Here is a 21,594-nt window from a genome sequence, read left to right as displayed (position 1 = left end):
CATTCTTAACAGTTCGGGGGAAAAAAAAATAAACTAGAGCATAGAAATAAGTTTTTAATATCTGAAAGCTTCGTAATTACCAGCAAAAACAATGTCCTTCACGAGTTCTTGTTCCGTATTCCTGGTACAGGTTTCTTCATATAAGCCTAAGTACAAAATATGTTCCTCTCTTATCCCAGTAGTAATTTAAAAATTATTGTTAGTATATTGAGTATAATCAATGGAACTGAAAAGAAAAAGTATCAGAATATTAACATAAACTGAAAAAACATAGAAGCAGCTAAAAATTCCAGTAAGCTGGTATCACTTACTTCTGGTGACTGTCCTGATAGATCTGACCAAGTTTAAAATTTGGAACTTCACTGTTGATTGGTCTTCGAATCCTTGGTTCTGATTATTGGCACCCCAGCCCACTAAAATAATGCAGTATTTATAAAATAACAAGCATTTTATATAGTGTACTTTGTAAGCTAATTAGAAAAAGAGGTTATCATGAGTACTTACTTTTTTGCATAAATCTTTCTTCGTGCAGAACGCAGACAGCATTCAAGCAAAGCAATGAAGCTTCAAACAAATTCCACAAAGTGAGCATTTTGCGAATTGTTTTAAATGATTATTTTTTATTAAATTAAAGTTACTCGGCTTTGTTATGACAGTAGTATTAATAAATACTGACAGAACGGCACTGACGTTAGACTGTTAGACGTATGATGCGATGACGTAGTAATGACACTGACAGATTTACATTTTGTGGTTCCTCCTACCTGGCAGAATTTTATTTGGCCGAATTTTATTTGGCATCACCATAGACATAATATTAGTAAACAGGACTGCGCATATAAACCCAAAAAACGAGCCGAGTGAAACAGTTAGTACGGCGGCTGTCTGTCCCTTTCTAATAGGGTGACTATGAGATTAAGCTATGTGAGACAAATCCGAATTTGCTAAGATTATTAAACGCAGATTGGTATTGAAGTTTTAACTTACGCAGTTTGTGACCTTAAGATACTTATGTATGCCAAAAGGAAATACTGACTGGCAACTTTTTGCGAAATGATGTTTCTACTATTTAAGTATTATGAATATGAAATTCATGCCTAAAGATGATTCTGCTTGCCAAAATTATGCGTTTTTAATGTCTGCCAAATGAGTGTATGCCACACAATTTTCTGCGAAATGTAGATTATGCCAACTGGGGCCCGATTCTCCTAAGTTAATAATGTCAAAATCGAATAGAAATCGAATCGCAATATGATCGCAATAGCAGTTTTAACCATATCGGGCATTCTGCTACTACTAAAAGGCCAATCGTATTCGATTGACATTTGATTGGTGTGCGATTGGTTTGCTATTTTGGTAATTTTGGTCTATACGGTAGTTTGCTGTACAATCATTTTGCAATCGTAAATCATTTGCAGACAAAATGATTCATTATTGAATGACAGAAAAGGATAAAAACGTTTATTTCAAAGAAAAAATAGCGGAATGCCACATACGCTTCAATCGTAATCGAGTCGGGATCGGATCTCAGTCGAATCGAGTCGAACGTGAATCGTATGTCGCTTAAGTAAAATTGGGAGAATCGGGCCTCTGTTGGTAGGTATGCAATATAAGATTATGACATAAAAAGTTCTGCCATAAAGGGGGGACCCATATACATTACACCCCTTTTTACGCAAAAAACACTTCTGTGTAAGGTAGTATTAATAAAGGATTTTTGACATGGAACGTAAATAATGGCTATTGAATATTGTCAATTCAACCCGTATATCAAACTGAAGCAGGCAATAGCAATAGCCTTCCTTATCCTCTTAATGATGAATATAGCATGAGACGATGAGATTGACCTATTCGTATGGAAAAAAGTTTCTTCTTCTTTCGTGTCGATGATATGCCATAGTGAAACTACACTTTGTCAGCCGAAAAGTTTTTATTAGAAAAAAAATATTTTCTAAAATTCACTTTGTGGTGTAGTTAGGTATATAAATAATATTATGTGGTCCAAACTCAACTTATATGACAACTTATGGCTTCACGCACTGCCGTCACCCAGCGTTGGGACCATGCTGGGTGACACAACATTCCGGCTCGCTACATGCCTACGCCTCGGCGCTCCCACTGCGGCGCCGCATCGCTGTCAGTGCGGCGAATCTGTGGACCGCCTTGGGCACCATGGTCTTTCCTGTAGCAAAAGTGCTGGTCGCATGGCACGACACGCCAGCATAAATGACATTATCCGTCGTGCTCTTGTCACCGCCGGAGTGCCAGCCATTTTAGAACCCAGAGGCTTGGCACGCGACGATGGCAAGAGACCAGACGGGATGTCTATAATGCCTTGGAAGATGGGAAGGTCTTTGGTGTGGGACGCAACCTGCGTCGACACCCTTGCACCTTCCCACCTTCCCAGTAAGGCGAGCTGTGTCGGTGCAGCTGCTGCAGCCGCGGAAAACCTCAAACGGCACAAATATGTAAACCTCACCGGCAATTGCATTTTTGAGCCATTTGGGGTTGAAACCTTGGGACCATGGGGCCCAAGTGCCCACAGACTCTTTCGAGAAATCAGTAAGCGATTAGTGGAGTCCACTCGTGACCAAAGGGCTGGCCTATACTTCGGTCAAAGGATATGCATTGCCATCCAGCGTGGCAATGCAGCCAGCCTTTTGGGCACGATCCCAGCTGACAGCGATGCGGATGAATATTTTGATACTTAGTTTTAATGTTTGTATGTCTAATTTGATTGAAAATATATAAAAATCTATTCAGTAAAAAAAAATCAAATATGACAACTCGAATTATATGAAATGGTACTTCGCCGGCTCCAGTGTACGGTGCTTTATTATATTATAGCATTCCCAAAGTTAGGTTTGTATAATTAGATGTTTTCCCTGTTCCGTAGTCCAAAAACAACTTCAAACGGCAAACAAATGACAGCAAGTTTGCAGACATTTTGCAGATAAGTCTATCCATAGATACATAATGTACGCATGGCGCGAACACATTTTAAATCTATGGACAAGTCAGTCAAAAACATAAAAAAAACACTTTCAAAATATGTCACAATTGTCACATCTAAACCTTTTTCTAGACTTTTTTAACAATATTAGATTGATTTGTGCATCTATTTAGAATAAATCTGTCACGAATTGCGATAACCAGTAGAATATAATTAAAATGTAATAGAAGTATTAATAACAACTTGGTAGCGATGTCGTCGTCGAGTGAAAACCCGGCGACGTCGTGCAACGAAAACCCAAATGTTGAAGAAGGCAGTGATAATACGAATGGTAATAATTCTATCGTAACATCACAGGAGGAAATTAAGTTAGAAATAGAATTGGAGATTTTAAACTCTTCCAAAGAAGGTATGTCATTGATGTCATCTTATTTATTTCTTACGTTATAGTTACAAACTTCTGAGTAGGACTGCCATCTCAAATTTCGCCAAACCCGGACATTTGGCTTAAATCACATTTTTTCCCAGCTGAGTAGATTTTTTTTAAACAAAATAAGACCTCATTTTTAATCCATTTAGGGCAGATTTTTCAATCTCCAGATAACTTTTATCAGAGGAATATGTTTGACGTTTTGACAGCTTTTGTATAGAAAATATGTCAAACCGCCATAATTATTCCTCAGATAGAAGTTAACTGATGATTGAAAAATCAGCCCTTAGTATAAGTAACCATATACTTAAATTCGATGAGAGGTGCTTCCTTACACCTTGAGGTGCTTCTTGAAACCCCGCCTGGACGGCCCCCAGACAGCCTCCAAATGAGGACAAATCTGGGGAAACCCGGATGTATGGCAGCCCTACCAAAAGTCAAAAGTCAAGTCAAAAACGTTTATTGAAAGTAGCTTTTCTTTTAGTAGTTTTTAGCACTTTTTCACGTCAAATTTACAAAAGGACAACAACCTCAAAACGCCTCCTTTTCACCACTTCCTGGTTTTATGGCTGGGATGAAAAAGTGGTGAGGAACAAACTTCCCAGCAACACAGCTGTCTATTACCCCTGAGCTACACCCAAGAGGAAGTTTTGACTTGTCCATAGCTTGGTGTTAAACATGTAAATTATATAACAAAGCATAAAAAGAGTTATCAACATGCTGCCTACAGGACATATTATCGGATATTATTTGTAGATAATATAATCTCTAAATTGGTGAACTGTCTTTAGATATAACTGCTGCTGATAAAGAAGTCTCAGATGAAGGAACCATCAATGATAAAATTTCAAATGAAAATGCAACTAATACTTCAGTAGAAGAAGCTCAAAATGCCATTACAGTCAATGTACCTTGTAATTCAGATTCAGAACGAAATAAGGATCAAGCAAGCCAAGAAAATGTGGTTATTGAAAGAACAGATCCGATTCCTGGTTGCTCTGGCACCTGCACTGGTGATCCTGTAATACCACCACTATTCCACAATAACAATGTTCAGCTGTTCACTGAGGACACAGGTCCTCAAATGTACCATCTTAAAGGTAATTTAGTCACAGCACCAATAATCACAAAGAATTTGCCTAAAGTCTTTGAATATTTGCCCATTCATGGCAAGCCACAGGAAAGTAAAAGCTTGAAGGAATACTATTCAAATAAAATTAAAGAGTTTGTTGGCTGTGGCTTGAGCGATTATGAGTTTAAACAATTGGAAGATTATTGCAGGTAAGAGTTTGTTTAATAACTTAGAATTATGTAGGTATTATTATGTTTCTGACTCTTGACTTATGGATTACATTATCTTTTTAATGTTTTCAGTCCAGAGCACTTAAAAACTGGAAAAGAAATTATTATGGGAACAAACGTGCCGCTCATGGGGGTAATGGGCATGATACCCAAAGACAATCACTTGATTGAGCGTGATGAGCAGCCAGACCTCTGCATCGTGAAGAAGAACAAGATGCGGAATGACAAGGACACCAAGGGACTGTTTGTTAAGAAGCTCAAATACAGGAGTGTGAGGAACTTGCCATTTACACAGGAGGTAAGCAGATATCTCAGAAAAGATTAAGGTAGGAGATGTTGCTTGTGCAGCAGTTATAATTATTGCAATCACTGTAATTTTCAGTTATAACATGTCAGAGAAATCATCAAAAACAAAGTATGACTTTAAGCATGCATATTGATGTTATCTTTTGTTTTCTAAGTTTGTATAATATGAATTTCAATTTCAGTTTAAAACCTTTTTATTTCTAGGTATATCACCTGAAGCCCGGCACTCCTACTGAAGAAAGTCCTGATGTAGACTTGGAGCCAGGCAAAGATATACTGTATCGAGTGAGGGTGTACAGGCCTTATACCTACAACTTGGCTAGGGATAGATTTGTAAGTGATTTTCAATTTTTTTAATAGTTTTCTGTTGTAACAAAATAATTTAAGTTTATTTGACATGCATTGTAAACTAAAAGTACCTACTTGTAATAAGAATCCAAAAAGTTTAAAAGTTGAAGACAAACATATAATCCATGCAATATATAGCACAAAATAGTAATTTACCTTCACTTCACTTTTACATTTAAGAATCCTATGATTTTGTTCGATTGTCAGACCCGTACCCGTCACTCGGTGTTCTGCTCCGACATCATTCTGACGGGCAGACACAAGCTGTCAGACCTGCGGGACCGCTTCGTGTGCCACAATGACTTCGACATGCGAGTCGACGTGTCCAACAACCCTGATATGCTGCCTAACACTAAGGCTAAGGTTTGTATCATGTCTGAAAATCAAAAATTCATTTTAGTTGTGGATTATATTATTTTCATGACCAGCTGTTTCATCTGCATCCAGAAAGTGCCTGCTACTATGCCTTTCTCCATAAATGGGCACTGTACGAATTTTCCAAATAAATTCAGTACATAGCGCATTGAAAGTAAACATTGTATGTTTTGCCGAAGAAGATATTCACAATTCAAGTGCAAACCGCTTTAGCAGAGTACAAACACTTTTTTTTTACTTCTGGCGTTCAAAAATATATTCCACCTTCCAGGAAGTGTTCCCGTCAGGTTTCCTGTTCATAAACAACGCGTTCTACGTGGACAGTCGCGAGGGCTGCATCGACTATAGCGCTCCTATCCGCGAGTGGGCGCTGCGCAAGAAGATCGGCGCCTTCCCCAAGTACGACATGTGCGATGTCCGGCTCGACGAACTCGTGCTCAAGCTGGGCTATCCTGAGGTGAGGACACAGCTAAATTTCCGATTATATCTCTACATAAAATAAGGAACTATCAGTAAAAATTGATCACCAACTTGTTTTTAAAAGCTTTTATTTAACTTGTTAATTTCTCACGTCTTGATACCTACTTTTAGGGAAGGCGTAATATATCAACTTAATTAAAAATGTAAACTTGTTTTTCGTTTATTTCATTTTTGCAATTATAGATTTTCATTGGATTTGGGACGATTTTCAATGGGCCCATGAATTGGTTCTTTCGGGATGTGAGTGAAACGTCTCGAAACCTCTAATTGACCAAAAACTTTCCTTCCAGGTGTACGTCCACCAAGGTAACTGTGAACATGTTTTCCTATTCTCCGAGATCCGTCTACTTTCTCCAAGCGACCCGCCACGATTGTACAACTACCCGTGTTCGTCTGCCATTGCGCAGAACCAAACCGTTTACTGCACCACTTGCGCAGAATTCCCAGCTAAGTGGATAGTAGTCGGGTGCGCTAGAGTACCTTTTGATCCCGCATTCTTCTGCGAAACTTGCTTCAGACAGTACTTATACAAAGACGGACAGAAAATTGGGGAGTTCAAAGCGTATTCGTATAGAGGGAACGCGTTGAATGTGTTGAAGCCTCAATGACGGGGCGCTCTGGTTGCGGAGTATGGTTATAATGAGCCTCTGTGATAGTGAATAGACTGACAGTCTCAGTAATCATAAAACAAGTGAGTTGACCACATAACCTCCTCATAATCTGGTTTTATGCAAACTTTAAAGTGATGCATTGTCTGTCTTCTGGTATTATCTTGTAAAACAGTATCGGTCTAGGAGAGTTTTAGCTCAAAAGCAAAGCTTGATTTTGTAGAACAAAGTTCATGTGCAATGACTCAATGGCTATAGCCGGGTGTGAGTCAATATGAAAATTGAAATCTTTAACTATGGGAAACTTTTCTAAATAGGTGAATCTTTCGCATCCAAAACCTTGTTAATACTTGTCCCTTATTCAACTATCCAGTCGAATTGAAAAAAAAAAACTTAAGAATACGGTATGAGGCCCAGTAGTCCATTTTTTAAATAATATTATTTATTAATTAATTAATTTATTTATTTGGATTTCCAACAAGAAATACACATTACAGACAGGTTTTAGGAACAGATATTTACTTTTCTTGTGTCCTTAATTATAGGAAATCACAGCATGCATTAAATTATAATTATAATCACATATCCAATCGTTATATATGTAAGATTCATATGATATATTATTATTTATATAAGATAAAAATGTATGAAAGTGTAAATATAATATTAAATGGAAACAAGGGTACATACTGTCCTGTGCCGCAGCATACTACGGGTGCATGAAATTAATTTAGAAAAAGGCTAGGCCGAACCTTCTTAGAAGGAATCGATCTTTAAAAAAGGCTGAGGGAAGAGACTAAGTAGCTGTTAACTGTTTGTTATAAAAGTTAGCTAGGTTGTGCTACTTTTTTTCTTTGCCCTATGTACGGGTCTGGCTTTATACCCAAACATGATTGAAAATTAAAGGTTATAATGATAAAATGATATGTATTGTCTCTCTAGTAATGTAATATCGGATTTGAATAATGAGGTCCTTAGGACCTTTGCCAATGTTGGCTATTTATAAGTTAAGTTTAATTTATAATTTTCCTGTGATGAATATCCGATTTTGTATCGATAAAAGTAAAATCGAGCTTTTTTATAAATGAAAAAATAAAATAAATCTTCAAATGTATTGGTTTTTATTCAGGCGTCAAGCTGTGAATGCCTATTCAGTTGCTCCTTATGAAATAAATTGTGATGTTAGAGGACATCTACCCGATAAGGAGTTTTTGTCTTTACAGACAGTCTTTACAGACAGTCTTTACAGACAGTCTTTACAGAGTCCTACCTTTCCCTATTCTCAAATTTTGTGTTTTGGTGTTACAGACGCTCACCTAAAATATTTATTTTCTCTTATAAAAAAGTTTATTCATGTACAATATCCTCTTCCCCTTTAATGCAAGGCGGGTTAAACTCTATTGTATATGCACGTATCCAAGTGTGAGTAGTGCAGATGACGTCAGGCTCTCATCCTTTGCGTGTTTGGACTGATTGATACATTTATCTGAGATCAGCAGCTGATTGGCCAATCAAGATAGCGCGTTCCCACACCGTCTCGTTATTTGTGGCACTTGCGGAATCAAGCCGTGTGGGGCATTCGTTTCTTTGTAATTGACTCAACTATGCCGATCGAGGGAAACCTTGGAACGTTTATGTCTTCAACAATGTTTGTTTATTAGTTGGATATTTCTCTGAAAAGAAGCTATGCTGTTAAACTGACTGCGCTTAAGGAGTATGTACTTCTTTAGAAACCGCAATAAAATAATTGACGGCTTTCAAAGTTACTCAATTACCAAAGGAATAATATTAAGCAAGAGATTTTCGCTTCATTTTTTTCATTCTAATAATTTTCTTGGAGCCTAAGTTTTTATGAATCTTTGGCTACTTTGTTTTTGGTTTGGTTTCCCCTTTTTACTCGTTTGTAGAATGCATGACTAATCCTTTAGCCTCACTGCAGAAAAAAGTCTTCAAATGCAGCCATTCGTTTTAAACTATAGGTATTTTCGTATGTTTTACTTACCTAGGCTTATTTACACAAGTAGTAAGTGTGACAGCGTAGGCGTTAGATTATCCTAGCTGCTTCTATTCCATCATCATTAGTGTTGATCGGATCGTCAGGTGTCTGTATTGGGGTCTAGGATGGGCAAAGTGCGCGGTAACTAGGCCAGGCTTGCCTGGATGCATTTGTACTGCAATGATTTCTTCGTCGGGTAATACAAGCTGTTGATTTGCATCCGTGCCATATTCAAGGAGGTAATTATGCTAATGATTCTCGACCCAAATCAATAAAAAAATCGGTACGTAATTTTTTTTCTTTATTTTTTTTTCGGAATTCCGTAAATGTAATTTAGCCTTATTTAAACTTGGCGCGTATGTTACTGGCGTTAAAATCGTGCTGCACCCTCACACAAACGCAAACACAAAGCATACGCAACGATCACTCATAAATTTCATTCATAAAATTGGATTACTTCGGAAATACCACGACATTACAATGACAAAAAAAGCAGTGCATATTAGTTATTTCCTGTCTACTGTAATTCCAATCGATTATTTACGTATTGTATGTCCTACTCCTGAACTATGGCACAAATGCAAATCAACACCTTGTATATTTTGCAGTTGATCATAATATTATCATAGATTTCGGTACGAGAATATCGGATATGCTAACTTCACCCTATATCCAAATCTTCGTTGAAGTGAAATTATTCTGGTATTTAAATCTGCAACAGTCAATACTTACGAAAAAGTAATTGACTATGTAATATCTAATTTTATAAGTAGGTAGGGAACATGATGTTCCTTTATAATTCACATGAAAAAATGAATGACATCATACATAACTGTGAATTATTTTTATTTCAATACAGCTGCGGTTAAAGAATGCATTAGAACCAAACCACAATATGATATCTAGGTACATTTACTGCGAATCTACACAGTTATAAATAAAGCTTAGCGTAAGAATATTGGCACTTATGCTAATTTATAAAAAGTCATAATAATAGTACTTACGTAACTAAATTAAATGACCTTTTCATGTTAACGCCTGAATTGTAGTTGTAGGCAATGAATGGGAGGATTATGGTGTCGTTTAAGATTTCCAGTAGGTATAATTTAGGCTCACAAACATTCATCACCCTGCCTTTTAAAATAGAGAAATGACTTGATTACATTAATCATGCAACTTGACTTAACTTTGTAATGTCTACATGAGGAAAATGGCTTTATTTCTCCTAACTTTAGCTACATATTGTAGCGAGCTGACATCCATCATATTAGATGTTAATAAAGGAAATTCCTCAAGGAGTCGATTAAGTATCCTGCCGATAAGCATCAAGTCACAAGTGACATAACCATCACATATTTTTATCGTGCGTAGGTGTAAGTATAGCAAATTGTAGAGCATGGTAAATTGTAAAATTAGTATAGCATCAGGCTGATAAGTTACGCTCCGTCGTCAGTAGGGCTGCCTCTTTTGTACAGATGTAGGGCTGTTCCAATGTATTAGAAAAAAAATAGCTTAAATAAGACAACTAGGCTTTTTAGTGATAACATTTTATAACAGGAACAGGTCATTTTGATCATCTAGTTGTATTTTTCTCCAGTGCTTTAGATAAGTATAAAATAATTCATCCTTATAGAATTTTCGACAACAATGTGAAAGTACTCATGTAAATGTAGGAAGGGTTCAGGCTTTTATGGGAGTCACAACAACATGTTATATCTTAGGTAAGAAAACGGATAAGCTAGGTTAACTGGAATTCTCATTCTCAGGATCTTCAGCCAATTATTCAGCAGCTATATCTGACAGTTTATCAGAAATAAGGTAGGTTATTTAAGATCTACCTACGGGTGTTGCCAGGTGCATCGGTTCCGCGGGGGCGGCTGACGGCTGATGGCAGCCAATCTTCATCATTACAATGTACACAGTGCTAACAAGCCGGCAGCTTGTTATGAGCTAGTTTTTGTAGCTGTCAACAGACTAAGTAATGATGCACGTGATGTAGTCTATAGTTAAGATTAGACAGTCAGTTGTTCGTTGAAACAAGCCTTAGATACGTGATGGTTATTGAGACTTTTCACTGGGATTCGGTGTGTTGCCAGTGGACATCTAACCACTATCTTTTGATGACCTACCCCTTGCCTTCTTGCCCCTATTTTATAGTCTTTGCCCCTAACCCAGGCCTGAAGTGGTATCTGTAAAAAAAGTCTACGAAGGTAGATAGTATGGCACCTCCTATTATTAAGCTTCGTAGAAATAACGGAACAATTACGTAGTACCCCCAATTAAGGTTGATGTTACGATAAGGCTGAAAAACAATTTGGGAACATAATCAGAGATTGAATGTAGTAGGTGTACATCAATTTATCAGTAGGAGATAATGGCGCAGAACAACTGTGGCGCAACTGACCTGGAAACTAGACGTGACCAGGTTATGCAGATAGTTAAAAATAACGACCAGGTTTTATTTCCACTATGATGTTTGGTTAACTTAGATTTTCACCGGCTGTGCCATAATAGGAGAGACTTTAATTGATTTTCCCAAAGTTTTTTAACTAAAGAAAAAAATTATCATGAAGTCGAATGCCAACTAGTGAACTGAAGGTGATATTGATATGACAGCGATTTTTTATTGGATCAGTACTTACTTCCCTAAACGTAATTTCGGTATTTCAATACAAGCGTAGAATTACATAAAATCTAGTAACAACTTGTTTCTATCAATTGAAGATTGAAGCAAGTCGTATTTACGCAGAAGCACATAGAGATAAAAAATATACATATAGGTATATATATACTCAGGATAGGACCTACTATATACCTCCATCCAACCGGTAGTCAGGTGCTCCATGAGATAACATTAAAATCAGTTCACCTAATTACAGCCAAGATAGCGTAACAACATGATATTGCATAGTCGAGTGTTTGCAAACGCGATGTGGGCCAAAAATGCGAAAATATTTGCACAATGTTCGGTGCATAGCAGAACAAACACAGTATGAGGTCGCATACCAATTGTCTGACTTATCTCGTGTGCTGTGCATCGGATGATAAGCATATTATTATCTTGAATAATTAATTTATTACACTTTCATTTCTTACAATCATTCCGATTGGTGTTTTAAGATTTTTAAACTTACGGGTTCTGTTGAGCGCCTTGTAAAGGAATTCAAAACAGTTCAAAAAGTTGGTAAAGCTATCTTCGTCATAAGGTGCAGTAAACACAGGGTTTTAGTTTAAACATGTAAATATTAACCTCTTTCTGTTATTTTTGTTCTTTCTACTTGACTTCGCATCTTAACAATGTTGTGGTCGAAACAATAAAAATTAAAAGTTATTTTAACTGGACTATCAAACGCCTAGCCACTTGTACTGGTTCGAAGCTGGTCGTTTTTTTCTAAACTAAGTATCTCAATCGATGAGAAATGAATAGCTACAATGTGCGGCTAGATCGCCGCATGGTCTTACCAAATTATAAATTATTACCTAAAAAATATATGTTGTGCTTATTAGTCAGAAATTATGATGTCATGAGGTTCAGATGCTCATAGCTACAGCCACTCGCATGTTTAACAAATATTATCTCAGAGTCCTGCGACTGTTTTACTTGACGTTACATAATACTACGGCCTACTGTTTGTAGATTTGCTACTACTATCGTTGAGCAATCTAGTTTCAAGTAAGATGTTGATTTAAGCTTCTGAATACTTCATAAATTAGATCTATTAAATAGAATAGCAATATTTTTTTTATTTCTCTTAGGTCTCGAATTTAGTAGAGACCTCTTACCAATATTAAATATCGTTTTTCTAACGGAACTTAGTTTCTCACACGCTCATCGACATGGTCTTCAATAGGAGGATTAAGAATAGAAGGTTTTCTTTCGAAAAGTTATTTTATTTTGCTTAAAGTTCGCCGGTTAGAACTAAACAAGCTGCAAAGGCAAGGACGAGAAAAGCGAGGGAAATAGTTCAGGAAAATGTGTAGCTTTACATTACCTGTCGCTTTATGTAGATGACCGGTCAATTCATCATTTTATTTGTATTTGGCAGACACACGTGATAACATGACATAAGCGTTGTGCTGCTGATGGCAAATAAAGTGTAGAATTTTTATTTGATTACCATCAATATTTATTGAGAAAGAAATCATGGATTAAGTTTTCCTTTAAACTTTAAAAAAAAAATTAAGTAGAAATACTAAATAGTGATAGTCAAGTGTCTGCTGAGACTAACATAATACCCCATAGAAGATATTGGAAATTCTTAGAGCACATTTATTTTAAGACTTATCCTAGTAGCAAAAGGGATGTAAAGTAAGAACATCGTCTAAGATTCTTGCAGAGATCTTTGCAAATGAATGGTCGGCTAATAGTTATAACACGTTTGATAAGGCTCATAGCAATAGTTAAAAACCAGTCAAGGTTGCAGATAACGTAATAAGTTAATGTATAGCTGAGATAACTGCAAATTGGTCGGCGCTATTAATTTGTACCGTTTGAGATGTTTCGCAATTATGTATGCCTGTAGGGAATCCGAAGATCTTCAACAGTGTAAAAGTTGCCAGTGTTGCTAAGATTTTCACGCGATGTAATATGTAAAAGAAGTTAAGGCTTGATAAAGTTTTACAGATCAAAATTCGGGATGGAATGGTTCCAAAGAGTTACTATTTAATGTGGCCCTTAAACTCGAAGGGCACATTGGTGGTTTTTATTTAGTAAAAATCTGACTATCTCTTCCACTACAGCTGCCTTCCAACTACATAGAGGAAGACCATCATTTGGATGATTTCAGACGTACCGGAAAAAGGGTGGACATTAAAGAGATAGAAAAGGAGCGTGTGTACTATGTACTAATAAATGACAGAAGATATGTCTACAAAAGCATTTTGAGATAGGTATTTGCTACAATCATGGATTAATTTAGGTAGATTCTACTGTTTGGATAATGTAAATATTTTTGCATATTTTCATAATATTTAGTTTGCAGGCGTATAGTAAAGGTATTTAGGTTTACTGTGCTAAATTAGCGCTCCCAATTAATCATATTAACTTTATGTAAACATCTCTGTGAAGGTGGATAGATGTTGGATACAAATTACATGCAGACCCTTTTGAAGGGATCTGAATGATAATTGGCCCACAGACGGATAGAGACTATGTTTCCGGTTCAATAACCTACATACTTTGTATATACGAGGCATTTATCATACAGTTGCCGAGTAAAACCACAGGTAAACTCTAGTTTTAAACAATAAAATTCACATAAAACCGTCGAGCGTCTTCGAAAACATTGGAAGTCAACGAATTGGGTCAGGTTAGCGAAGAGGCTGCGGCGAACAGATTAGATAGCGTTCACAAACATGAGATAGTCGAGCCAACCTGCGTTACGTGCTTACTAATTAGCTAACTGATCGTTTTCATGAATTACAGCTATCTAGGGTAACTAGCTGTTCCATAGGCTTGTTGGGCGAATCTTAAACTTTGCACAACTTCAATAAAAAGAAAATGAAGAGAACCGCCAATATTCTCTGAATAGACGTAGACCTTGACTTCAATAATTAGATATTATCCATGCAGAAGTTGGTGCTTCGTTTGACTATTCGAAAATAACAACAAATTGTATTGAAGCACTCATGAGCAAATAAACTACCAGAAAAATTTTCCTTATGAATAGACACATGTTACTGTATCGAAGGGCAATAAAAACGTTTGAACAGCTCAACTATGACCAAACTGTGATATTATTATAAGTCATTACAAGTCAAATATAAGATGTTAACCATTATCAACGTAATTCTTAATCAGAGCTCATGAGTCATCCGCTAATTCTTGCCCTGGAATGTCATTTGCAAACTGTCCAAGTTACGTACAAAAGAATTCAAGTAATTTTCGCGACTGAAACAAATGTGCTCTGTTTGTACTTTGTATAATTAATATTTATCAATGGCGGCTTTTGTTTCTATAATATAGACTAAAGATTTCTAAACAACCTCTATAAAAAATATAAACTGCGGAAATCTTGACAAAATTGTAATGATTCCATACAGTTATTTTTGGTACACATAGTTTCAGTTTCCGTGTGTGGTTGGGTTAGCTTTTCTCAATATACACGTGTGATTTTAGCTATACCAATTTGTACACAATATAAGTTTGGGGACATTCTCTCATGAAGAAGTGATCTGCAATGAATGAAAAGCAACGTCACCTTACACGTGCATGACCATATTCATGTTAATTTGAAACCATCTCATGTTTACAACGAGCCATGCCCATAACCCATGTTATATTTGTTTAGTTCACTATAAAACTTGCCAAACTGATACATTTGTTTTCAGCCGCTCATATTTCTGTGATTACGTACTAGACCAGGTATTCGCTCATCATCATGAGGATTAACACGAGAACAGTTAGATAAGATTGCGAAATATCTTGTTGTTGCTGTGCGAAAGCAGGAATATATTCATGAGTTTCCAAGACAACCTGATTCCCTATTGCGTTAACCAAGGTACTTAGTAAATCCAACAACTTTTTAAACCATCCTACAGAGCGGCCACAATTTAGCTGAGCTATCTATCTGAATACGACTTTATGAGTTCATTTTGAGGCTGCCTGATTCTGAATCAAATTAATTTTAAAACAGCTTCTTATAACATGAGCCACTACTTAGTTCTGTAAACGGGTAATTTCAGCATAGATCGGGTCTAACTTGGGTCCCATAATTAGGTTGGTGAAAAATACACAGAAGAAAAACAACACAAAGTCCACTATTTGCTCCGTAAAGTCTGAGCGGCAACTAGAAACAAATTCAAGATTACTTTTGTGTAATTTTTACTACGAAAACCAAACATGTGCTCTCATGAAAAATTTGCTTTATCTCATCAGTATCAATAAACGTGCTTTAGAGAAGGTGAACGGCCTTCCCTCGTTTATAGAATTTGTTGAACCTTTGACCAAGAAGAAGTAGCTGAAGTAAGAAAATGATTTTGTAATTCTTTTTAGATGGATTTGAATAGTGATAAAAGATAATATTCTACTTTTTGTATCTTGGCCTAGTTTTAGCAACCGATTACCCATACCGCACCAAAAATGGAATTCCAATTAAAAGAATTGGAGCGCCACATCCAAAAAATCTTCGTATCAATCAATCAAGGTACAAGTATATATTTAAAGACAATTACATATCCAAACAAAGTCAGTCCTATACATAAATTGTTAAATAATTCCTCAGGTAATAGTCCCAAGGCCTACACGGTATTGTTGCTGCGGTTAACGCCTTCGTAAATTTTAAGTGTTAAACCATTTTGGGATACCTTGTCATGTGAAGTAACTATTCGTTGTGTATCTAGAGGAATGAGATTGTTGTGATTCGGATAGAGAACACTATATAAACAAATTAATATGACACCAACTCTTTAGAACCATGTAATAAGCTTCTGCCTCTTGATTGGAACCTGGAATAACACTACTTTAATAAAAACATTTGACTTTGACATTGAAAATATCATATTACTAGTCTTAAATGCTTCGAAACTTAAAAGATTAGATGATTTTAATAGGTCACGATGTCGACTTGACCAGGAAGGTCGTAAACAATGCTTATAAATGCATGGATGACCTAACATCAACGATAAATTCAATGCTAATTCTGATGGTATCTTTGGCAAACTGTGTCAAAGTTAAGACTTTATTTATTCTTTGCTTCAGCGCTTAATTCATTTTATAATCTAATGGCTGTTAATCTTAAGACAGTTTTAGAGCCATATTTAAGTAAAACAATGTTCCCAGATGACGCACAACTCTATGAGCTGTAGTAACTGGTAACACATGGCCATTCTTCAAGGACGTCTCCCGATGAGTAAGCCCTATAGTAGGTACTGCTGTCACGAGGAATGTAAACAAATTACAAAATATAAGAAAAACTCTGAAAATATTGTTTACTTGAATATGATGTGTCTGAACTTATCAAATAGCGGGCTAACAGAACATCATAAATGTAGATTCACAATGTCGGTGGTGTGGTGATAGTTCTTGAAAATACAACAAAAGAATTAGCAAGACAAGGAAGGTTATGGGTCATTGATATTAAGATATATCTCTAACCGTGCCAAGTCTCCTTAAACCAAAACTAATAATAACAATTTTGGATATCCACGATTTGGGAGACAGAATCAAGTAGTGACTATTAAACACAATGCCATACTAGCCAACGCCCACGGTCTCCAAATTAAGCGTGGTCAAACAGAGCGGGCCACTAAAATGGAGGTGTCGTATCGGCGAGGAAATCAAAGGCGACGATCAATCTCTTGTCAAAGTTATAATGGCTATGAATACTATGTTAAATGTAAGTAATTGTTGTCTGGTACACAATGACGTAACAAACAAGTAGGTATGTATCGTCCAAAATGTATGTCCGAGCTGTTTTAGTGACTCAAAATCTGAGATTGTTAGTGGTCCATTTCTTTGAAAACCAGTAGATGTCTAAGGATAAGAACACAAACATAGAGAGAGGTACCCAAGTAACTTATATGTAACTTGTACTTATCGCAATCTTTAATTTATTCTTTCTCTATGTGGTTCTAGGGTGTTCCCCAAGGGATTATCATGTGACCTATCATGAAAATTAGCATTCAGTAATATGTCTTTCAAGTACGTACAAATGTTTCTTGTTATCATTGAGCTATTTTTATATATTACGATGCCTACAGATCGGGTGGTCCTATTAGTACTGATCACACACCCGCAAATAAATTCGACGTCAACACCATTTTATTAGATTTCTTGCGATCTACATACGAACGAGATGCAAAAGAGGCACTAAGTAACGCTTGTCGAACGTTTATACAATAATAATGTATTTATGTACTCGAGATGGCAGTGAGTAGTTAGCATGTCTTTCTGTACAACTTACTGCATATTGCTGTTAATACTCCTAGGGCGCCATCTGAATGATTTGTATCTGAGTTGCAGCAAGCAGGTTTGATTTGGTTTATTTCTTGATTGCTCTCTTTTGTAATGTATTCTATGAGTAAAGACGTCTTGACGGCACTCCATTTATATTAGGTAATCTGTGAATTTCCACAAAAGATCCATGATTTGTATTTATTTTACGTCTGCAAAAATCTGACATGTCCTTTTACATCGTAAAGCTTTCATTGCAGCAAATATTATTATTTGCATACTTTTATTGAACGTCGTAATTTACCAATCCGCCTAATATAATATTTTTGTTACTCTCTGTATGGAACTATAGTATTTTTTCAAAAGCTCTTTTCAGTTTCGTTAGTCATCGTTATTTGCATGCTAGAAACTACTCCTAAATGGTCATAGGATTTTATGACACCTATAACGGTTGAGATTAGCATTTGTGTTTATATCGTCTAGGTTGCCAACATTAATCGTTGTTTTATTGCTTTTGATTTTGTGTTTGAATTTTGGTTCATATACAAAGACCAGCACGGACTCTATCTATCTAAATTGAACCCTAAAACACATTCATATTGTAATTGATTAGTTTTGGACCCATTTTCGGTTTTTGTATTTATCATCGGGACACTTCACACTACAATTAAAAATAATCTTACATACCATAAACAAAGTAATCGGGAATGCGTATCAGTGACCATTAGGCACATATTCATTTAAACATTTATGCAAATGAAGGCTATTTAATGAACAGTGGGGTATCATAGGAGCACTCGAGTGCACGCTTACTTGGCGCCGGTAAACAAAACTTCGAGGCAATAAGTTACAGTAACGGCCCAATTTATCTGGAGCGCAATGGAATTTCTGGTAACCAGATTTTAAGAGCATTTACAGGGGATACACTCAATTACTATCAATGCCAGTCAATTGTATCTTTAATGGTAGGCTTTAGAATTTCCCTTCTTTAACATTTTATTTCAGGCTACTGATTAACTTACCAACGTAAATAATTCAAATCATGGGTTTAATAATACAATGGTCCATTTAAATTATGTAAAAGTAGACAAACTTATCTTTTCACTTATCGTGCCTTAGATATGTGCGCCTAAAAACATCGATATTTAACACACAAAAAGCTTTGATATCAATGAAAAGAAGCTCCAATGTAACTTCAATTAGTTAAAATAATTAAGTACACTAATTAGGAGTGCTTGAAGTAAAGAAACAAACATTTTGGTAAAGACAACACTAATAGCGTAACGGAAGCACCATAGATCTAAGTGCTTGAGCAAACGTGCGCGTGCGAGCATTGTATATTCGATGATAAAGCTTCGCAATTTTAGTTGTCAGTCGGGAGCGTGCCGTGGATCGAGACGGTTCTCCCATTCGGTCGGCGCGGGAATCCGTGCGCGTTTTATCATCCATCCGGTCGTATCATCACCTACAAACGAACCACTCTTGACCAGCGAACAGTATTCTGGTTGCCCTCCACAGAGGAATCCAGTGGCATGGTAATTTGTGATAATAATTCCATCAGGATAATGTTGATTTAATTTTGTTACGGACGGATCCTGGGTGTTTGCCGCCTATTGTCTCTTGAATAGAGCTAGAGATTGGTATTGTATTACGTAATGTGTATAAAAATATTTTTATTTTTTAAACCTTTTTTAGCTATAAATTAAATATTATTCGGACTGAAAAAAATATAAGCTTGCATGTATTATAAACCCGTTGTGAAACTTTCGAAACTCTGTGAATTGGAAATGAATCAGATTTCTTTAGCCATTATTTTTCTCTTTGAACTTTGCAAACTTTTTTCCAAGTAATAGAAAACCTCGCATAAATTGGCGAGAGGAGGAATATTTTAATACTTGAATTGAACTTTTAACTTAGTTGCGACGAATTTTGCAGTGACAATATAATTTTGCTGTTGCATATGACATGATGCCTACATCCTCAGTAAATAGGGCCAGGGTTAAACATTGGTCAGCGATGAGTCCCTTATCAGAGTAGGAACCGGCCGAAGGCTAGCCGATTTGCGCAATCGGCGGGTCCATATCACGTCCGACGCTAAATTCACTTGTGTGGGAATATCGTTCTCCATTTAATTGTCATATTTATTCTCTGCAACTTTTGTTTTATTCAAAGTACAGCTTTGATGCGATAACTTCGCACCCAGTTTGTTATTTTCTGTTATTGATGCTTGTTTATTGATAGCTCTCTCGAAGTTTTCTGTAGCATGTCTGGAGTTTAATTATTGTTATGTTTGTCATTAAATCATTCTGTCTGTATCAACTGCCTGTCCTGGTAACGCTTCACATTTCTTGCTTTTGAACTTCTTCTTCTAACAGGTACTCACAAAAAGCCTGGCAGAAACACAGGTGTATTACCCTAATTTTCTTCCCAGAGGTTTAGGACCCTAGAGAATCCTAGAGTAGATGCAAGATTTCACGACATCTACGTGTTGTAATGTCAATGTAAATCTACGCCTCAATTCAACATTACACACCATGATCCAACATGTTTAACTCTAATGAATGCCATTTGCATAGTATCTCTGTTAGGTCCCGGGACTGGTCGGCATTGGCCCTACATTTAACAGCTAATTCTCCATTGTATTCACTATTTTACAACCCGTCGTTATGAATTACAACTAGTACTTATCTGACACTTTAAACGGTATTGTCACCAGCGATAAAACATTACGAGTTTCAAACTTATGTCATCATCAATTTGTTAATTCAAGATTTATGTCTCAATACATAAATGGTTCCAAAAAAGAGTTTCGAAGGAATTTATATGTTTCCAAAGGATTTCAGAATTTCCGCTGAACGCAAGCAACTTTTTCGCTCTTCTAATTTGCGAGAAATCTTTAAAAAATCTTAGGTTTCAATTTCAAACATTTAACTATTTCATAAAATGCATTTCACAGCACCAAACCTTAAACAAAAATCATCTAGTAGCGTCTTTGACTTTCTGACTAAGAAGTACCTATATAAATAATTTTGTTACTAAACTTTAACTTAAATCCACATTTTTCTAAGGTCAAAAAATTTAGTGACGTCCTAATCCTTTTCAATAAGTGTAACCTACATTTGCACAATAAGTGGTGTCTTCATGAGAATTGTCTGTACAGCTGCGCTGCAACTTGCTTTGACACAGTTTTAACATATGTCTTGGTTGGTTTTGTTTGTTTTTTGTGTACTCCCATTATAAGGCGTATATTTGTCGTCTTGCTTACCCAGATTTCGTGAGACATGTTGTTCGGATTTTTATTTTCTATGTGTATGTGTCTGAGGACTTATACGGTCGAAGATGATGTCATCTTGCTTCAAGCTTCTTTTTTGCTAAATGAGAAGTCATTATAAAATAGTGCATCTGCAGTTGGTAACTGTTGCTTTTGAAAGAAAAGTTAATAATTTCCTGTTTAAATAAAATGATGCTGTAGAGTCCTTGAATGCATATTATATTTTCATAATGTTGATGCGTAATTAATTTATGTTATTTACTGGTTTGAATCAAGTGTACTAAAGCTGTCAAGTTGTTTTGATTAAGATTTCACAATTTCAGAATACATTCTCTTCATTGAAAAAACAAAAACATTGTCTGCTTGCATACTTATTTATTCGTCCCAAATCGTTTTGTTTTTCAATGATTTACCTCAATGTATTTGTTCTACTTTAAATCAGAATTTTTCAGTAGTCTTGACTAGATTTCTTGATCCGTTTTGCATAGAGAACAATAAATCGACCCATTTCCACAGAATTTAGACGTGTTTGCTTACAAGGTTTAGGAATATTTTTGGAGAGAGTTTGGGTTACCACAAAATCTCGGTTTCCGAAAGAGGTCTTCATTGAAAATGGATATTTCATTTACCGA

At 36.1% G+C, this 21,594-nt stretch overlaps 3 protein-coding genes across 5 annotated transcripts in view; 2 read left to right on the top strand and 1 right to left on the bottom strand.

Annotated features, from left to right (window-relative positions):
- Positions 1-41: 41 nt before the first annotated feature.
- On the bottom strand, positions 42-704 carry LOC124636923 (immediate early response 3-interacting protein 1). The gene is made up of 3 exons (XM_047173197.1): positions 505-704; positions 312-413; positions 42-226 (listed from the first exon to the last, which is right to left on the bottom strand). The coding sequence occupies exons 1-3, from the start codon at positions 590-592 to the stop codon at positions 171-173; spliced, it is 246 nt and encodes an 81-aa protein (XP_047029153.1). The 5' UTR covers positions 593-704; the 3' UTR covers positions 42-170.
- Positions 705-3,036: 2,332 nt separating this feature from the next.
- LOC124637028 (snRNA-activating protein complex subunit 3) lies at positions 3,037-7,912 on the top strand. Of its 2 annotated transcripts, XR_006985172.1 has the most exons (8): positions 3,037-3,362; positions 4,175-4,664; positions 4,758-4,983; positions 5,196-5,324; positions 5,547-5,702; positions 5,986-6,171; positions 6,485-6,899; positions 7,197-7,912. XR_006985172.1 is itself a non-coding variant. In XM_047173344.1 (7 exons), the coding sequence occupies exons 1-7, from the start codon at positions 3,206-3,208 to the stop codon at positions 6,800-6,802; spliced, it is 1,662 nt and encodes a 553-aa protein (XP_047029300.1). In that variant the 5' UTR covers positions 3,037-3,205; the 3' UTR covers positions 6,803-7,912. The 2 variants fall into 2 exon arrangements, 1 of the variants encoding a protein (XP_047029300.1); XM_047173344.1 differs by having other exon boundaries at positions 6,485-7,912.
- Positions 7,913-19,075: 11,163 nt separating this feature from the next.
- Positions 19,076-21,594, top strand: part of LOC124636760 (fibrillin-2-like) — a 51,945-nt gene continuing 49,426 nt past the window's right edge. For both annotated transcript variants that reach the window (XM_047172893.1, XM_047172892.1), the window contains exon 1: positions 19,076-19,226. In XM_047172893.1, coding sequence (XP_047028849.1) covers positions 19,224-19,226 — 3 coding nt within the window. In that variant the 5' untranslated portion in view covers positions 19,076-19,223. The remainder of the gene's footprint in view (positions 19,227-21,594) is intronic.

The sequence above is a fragment of the Helicoverpa zea genome, chromosome 15 (genome assembly GCF_022581195.2).
Source record: "Helicoverpa zea isolate HzStark_Cry1AcR chromosome 15, ilHelZeax1.1, whole genome shotgun sequence".
In the NCBI taxonomy this organism is placed as follows: Eukaryota; Metazoa; Arthropoda; class Insecta; order Lepidoptera; family Noctuidae; genus Helicoverpa; species Helicoverpa zea.
This window is presented reverse-complemented; position numbering and strand designations above follow the sequence as displayed.

Coding starts and splice junctions, on each gene's coding strand:
- LOC124636923 (XM_047173197.1), bottom strand. CDS start 592: ATGCTCACTTTGTGGAATTTGTTTGAAGCTTCATTGCTTTGCTTGAAT. Junction 414..504: donor AGAAAGATTTATGCAAAAAA/GTAAGTACTCAT, acceptor GCATTATTTTAG/TGGGCTGGGGTGCCAATAAT. Junction 227..311: donor TATCAGGACAGTCACCAGAA/GTAAGTGATACC, acceptor TTTTCTTTTCAG/TTCCATTGATTATACTCAAT.
- LOC124637028 (XM_047173344.1), top strand. CDS start 3,206: ATGTCGTCGTCGAGTGAAAACCCGGCGACGTCGTGCAACGAAAACCCA. Junction 4,984..5,195: donor ACTTGCCATTTACACAGGAG/GTAAGCAGATAT, acceptor TTTTATTTCTAG/GTATATCACCTGAAGCCCGG. Junction 5,325..5,546: donor ACTTGGCTAGGGATAGATTT/GTAAGTGATTTT, acceptor TTCGATTGTCAG/ACCCGTACCCGTCACTCGGT.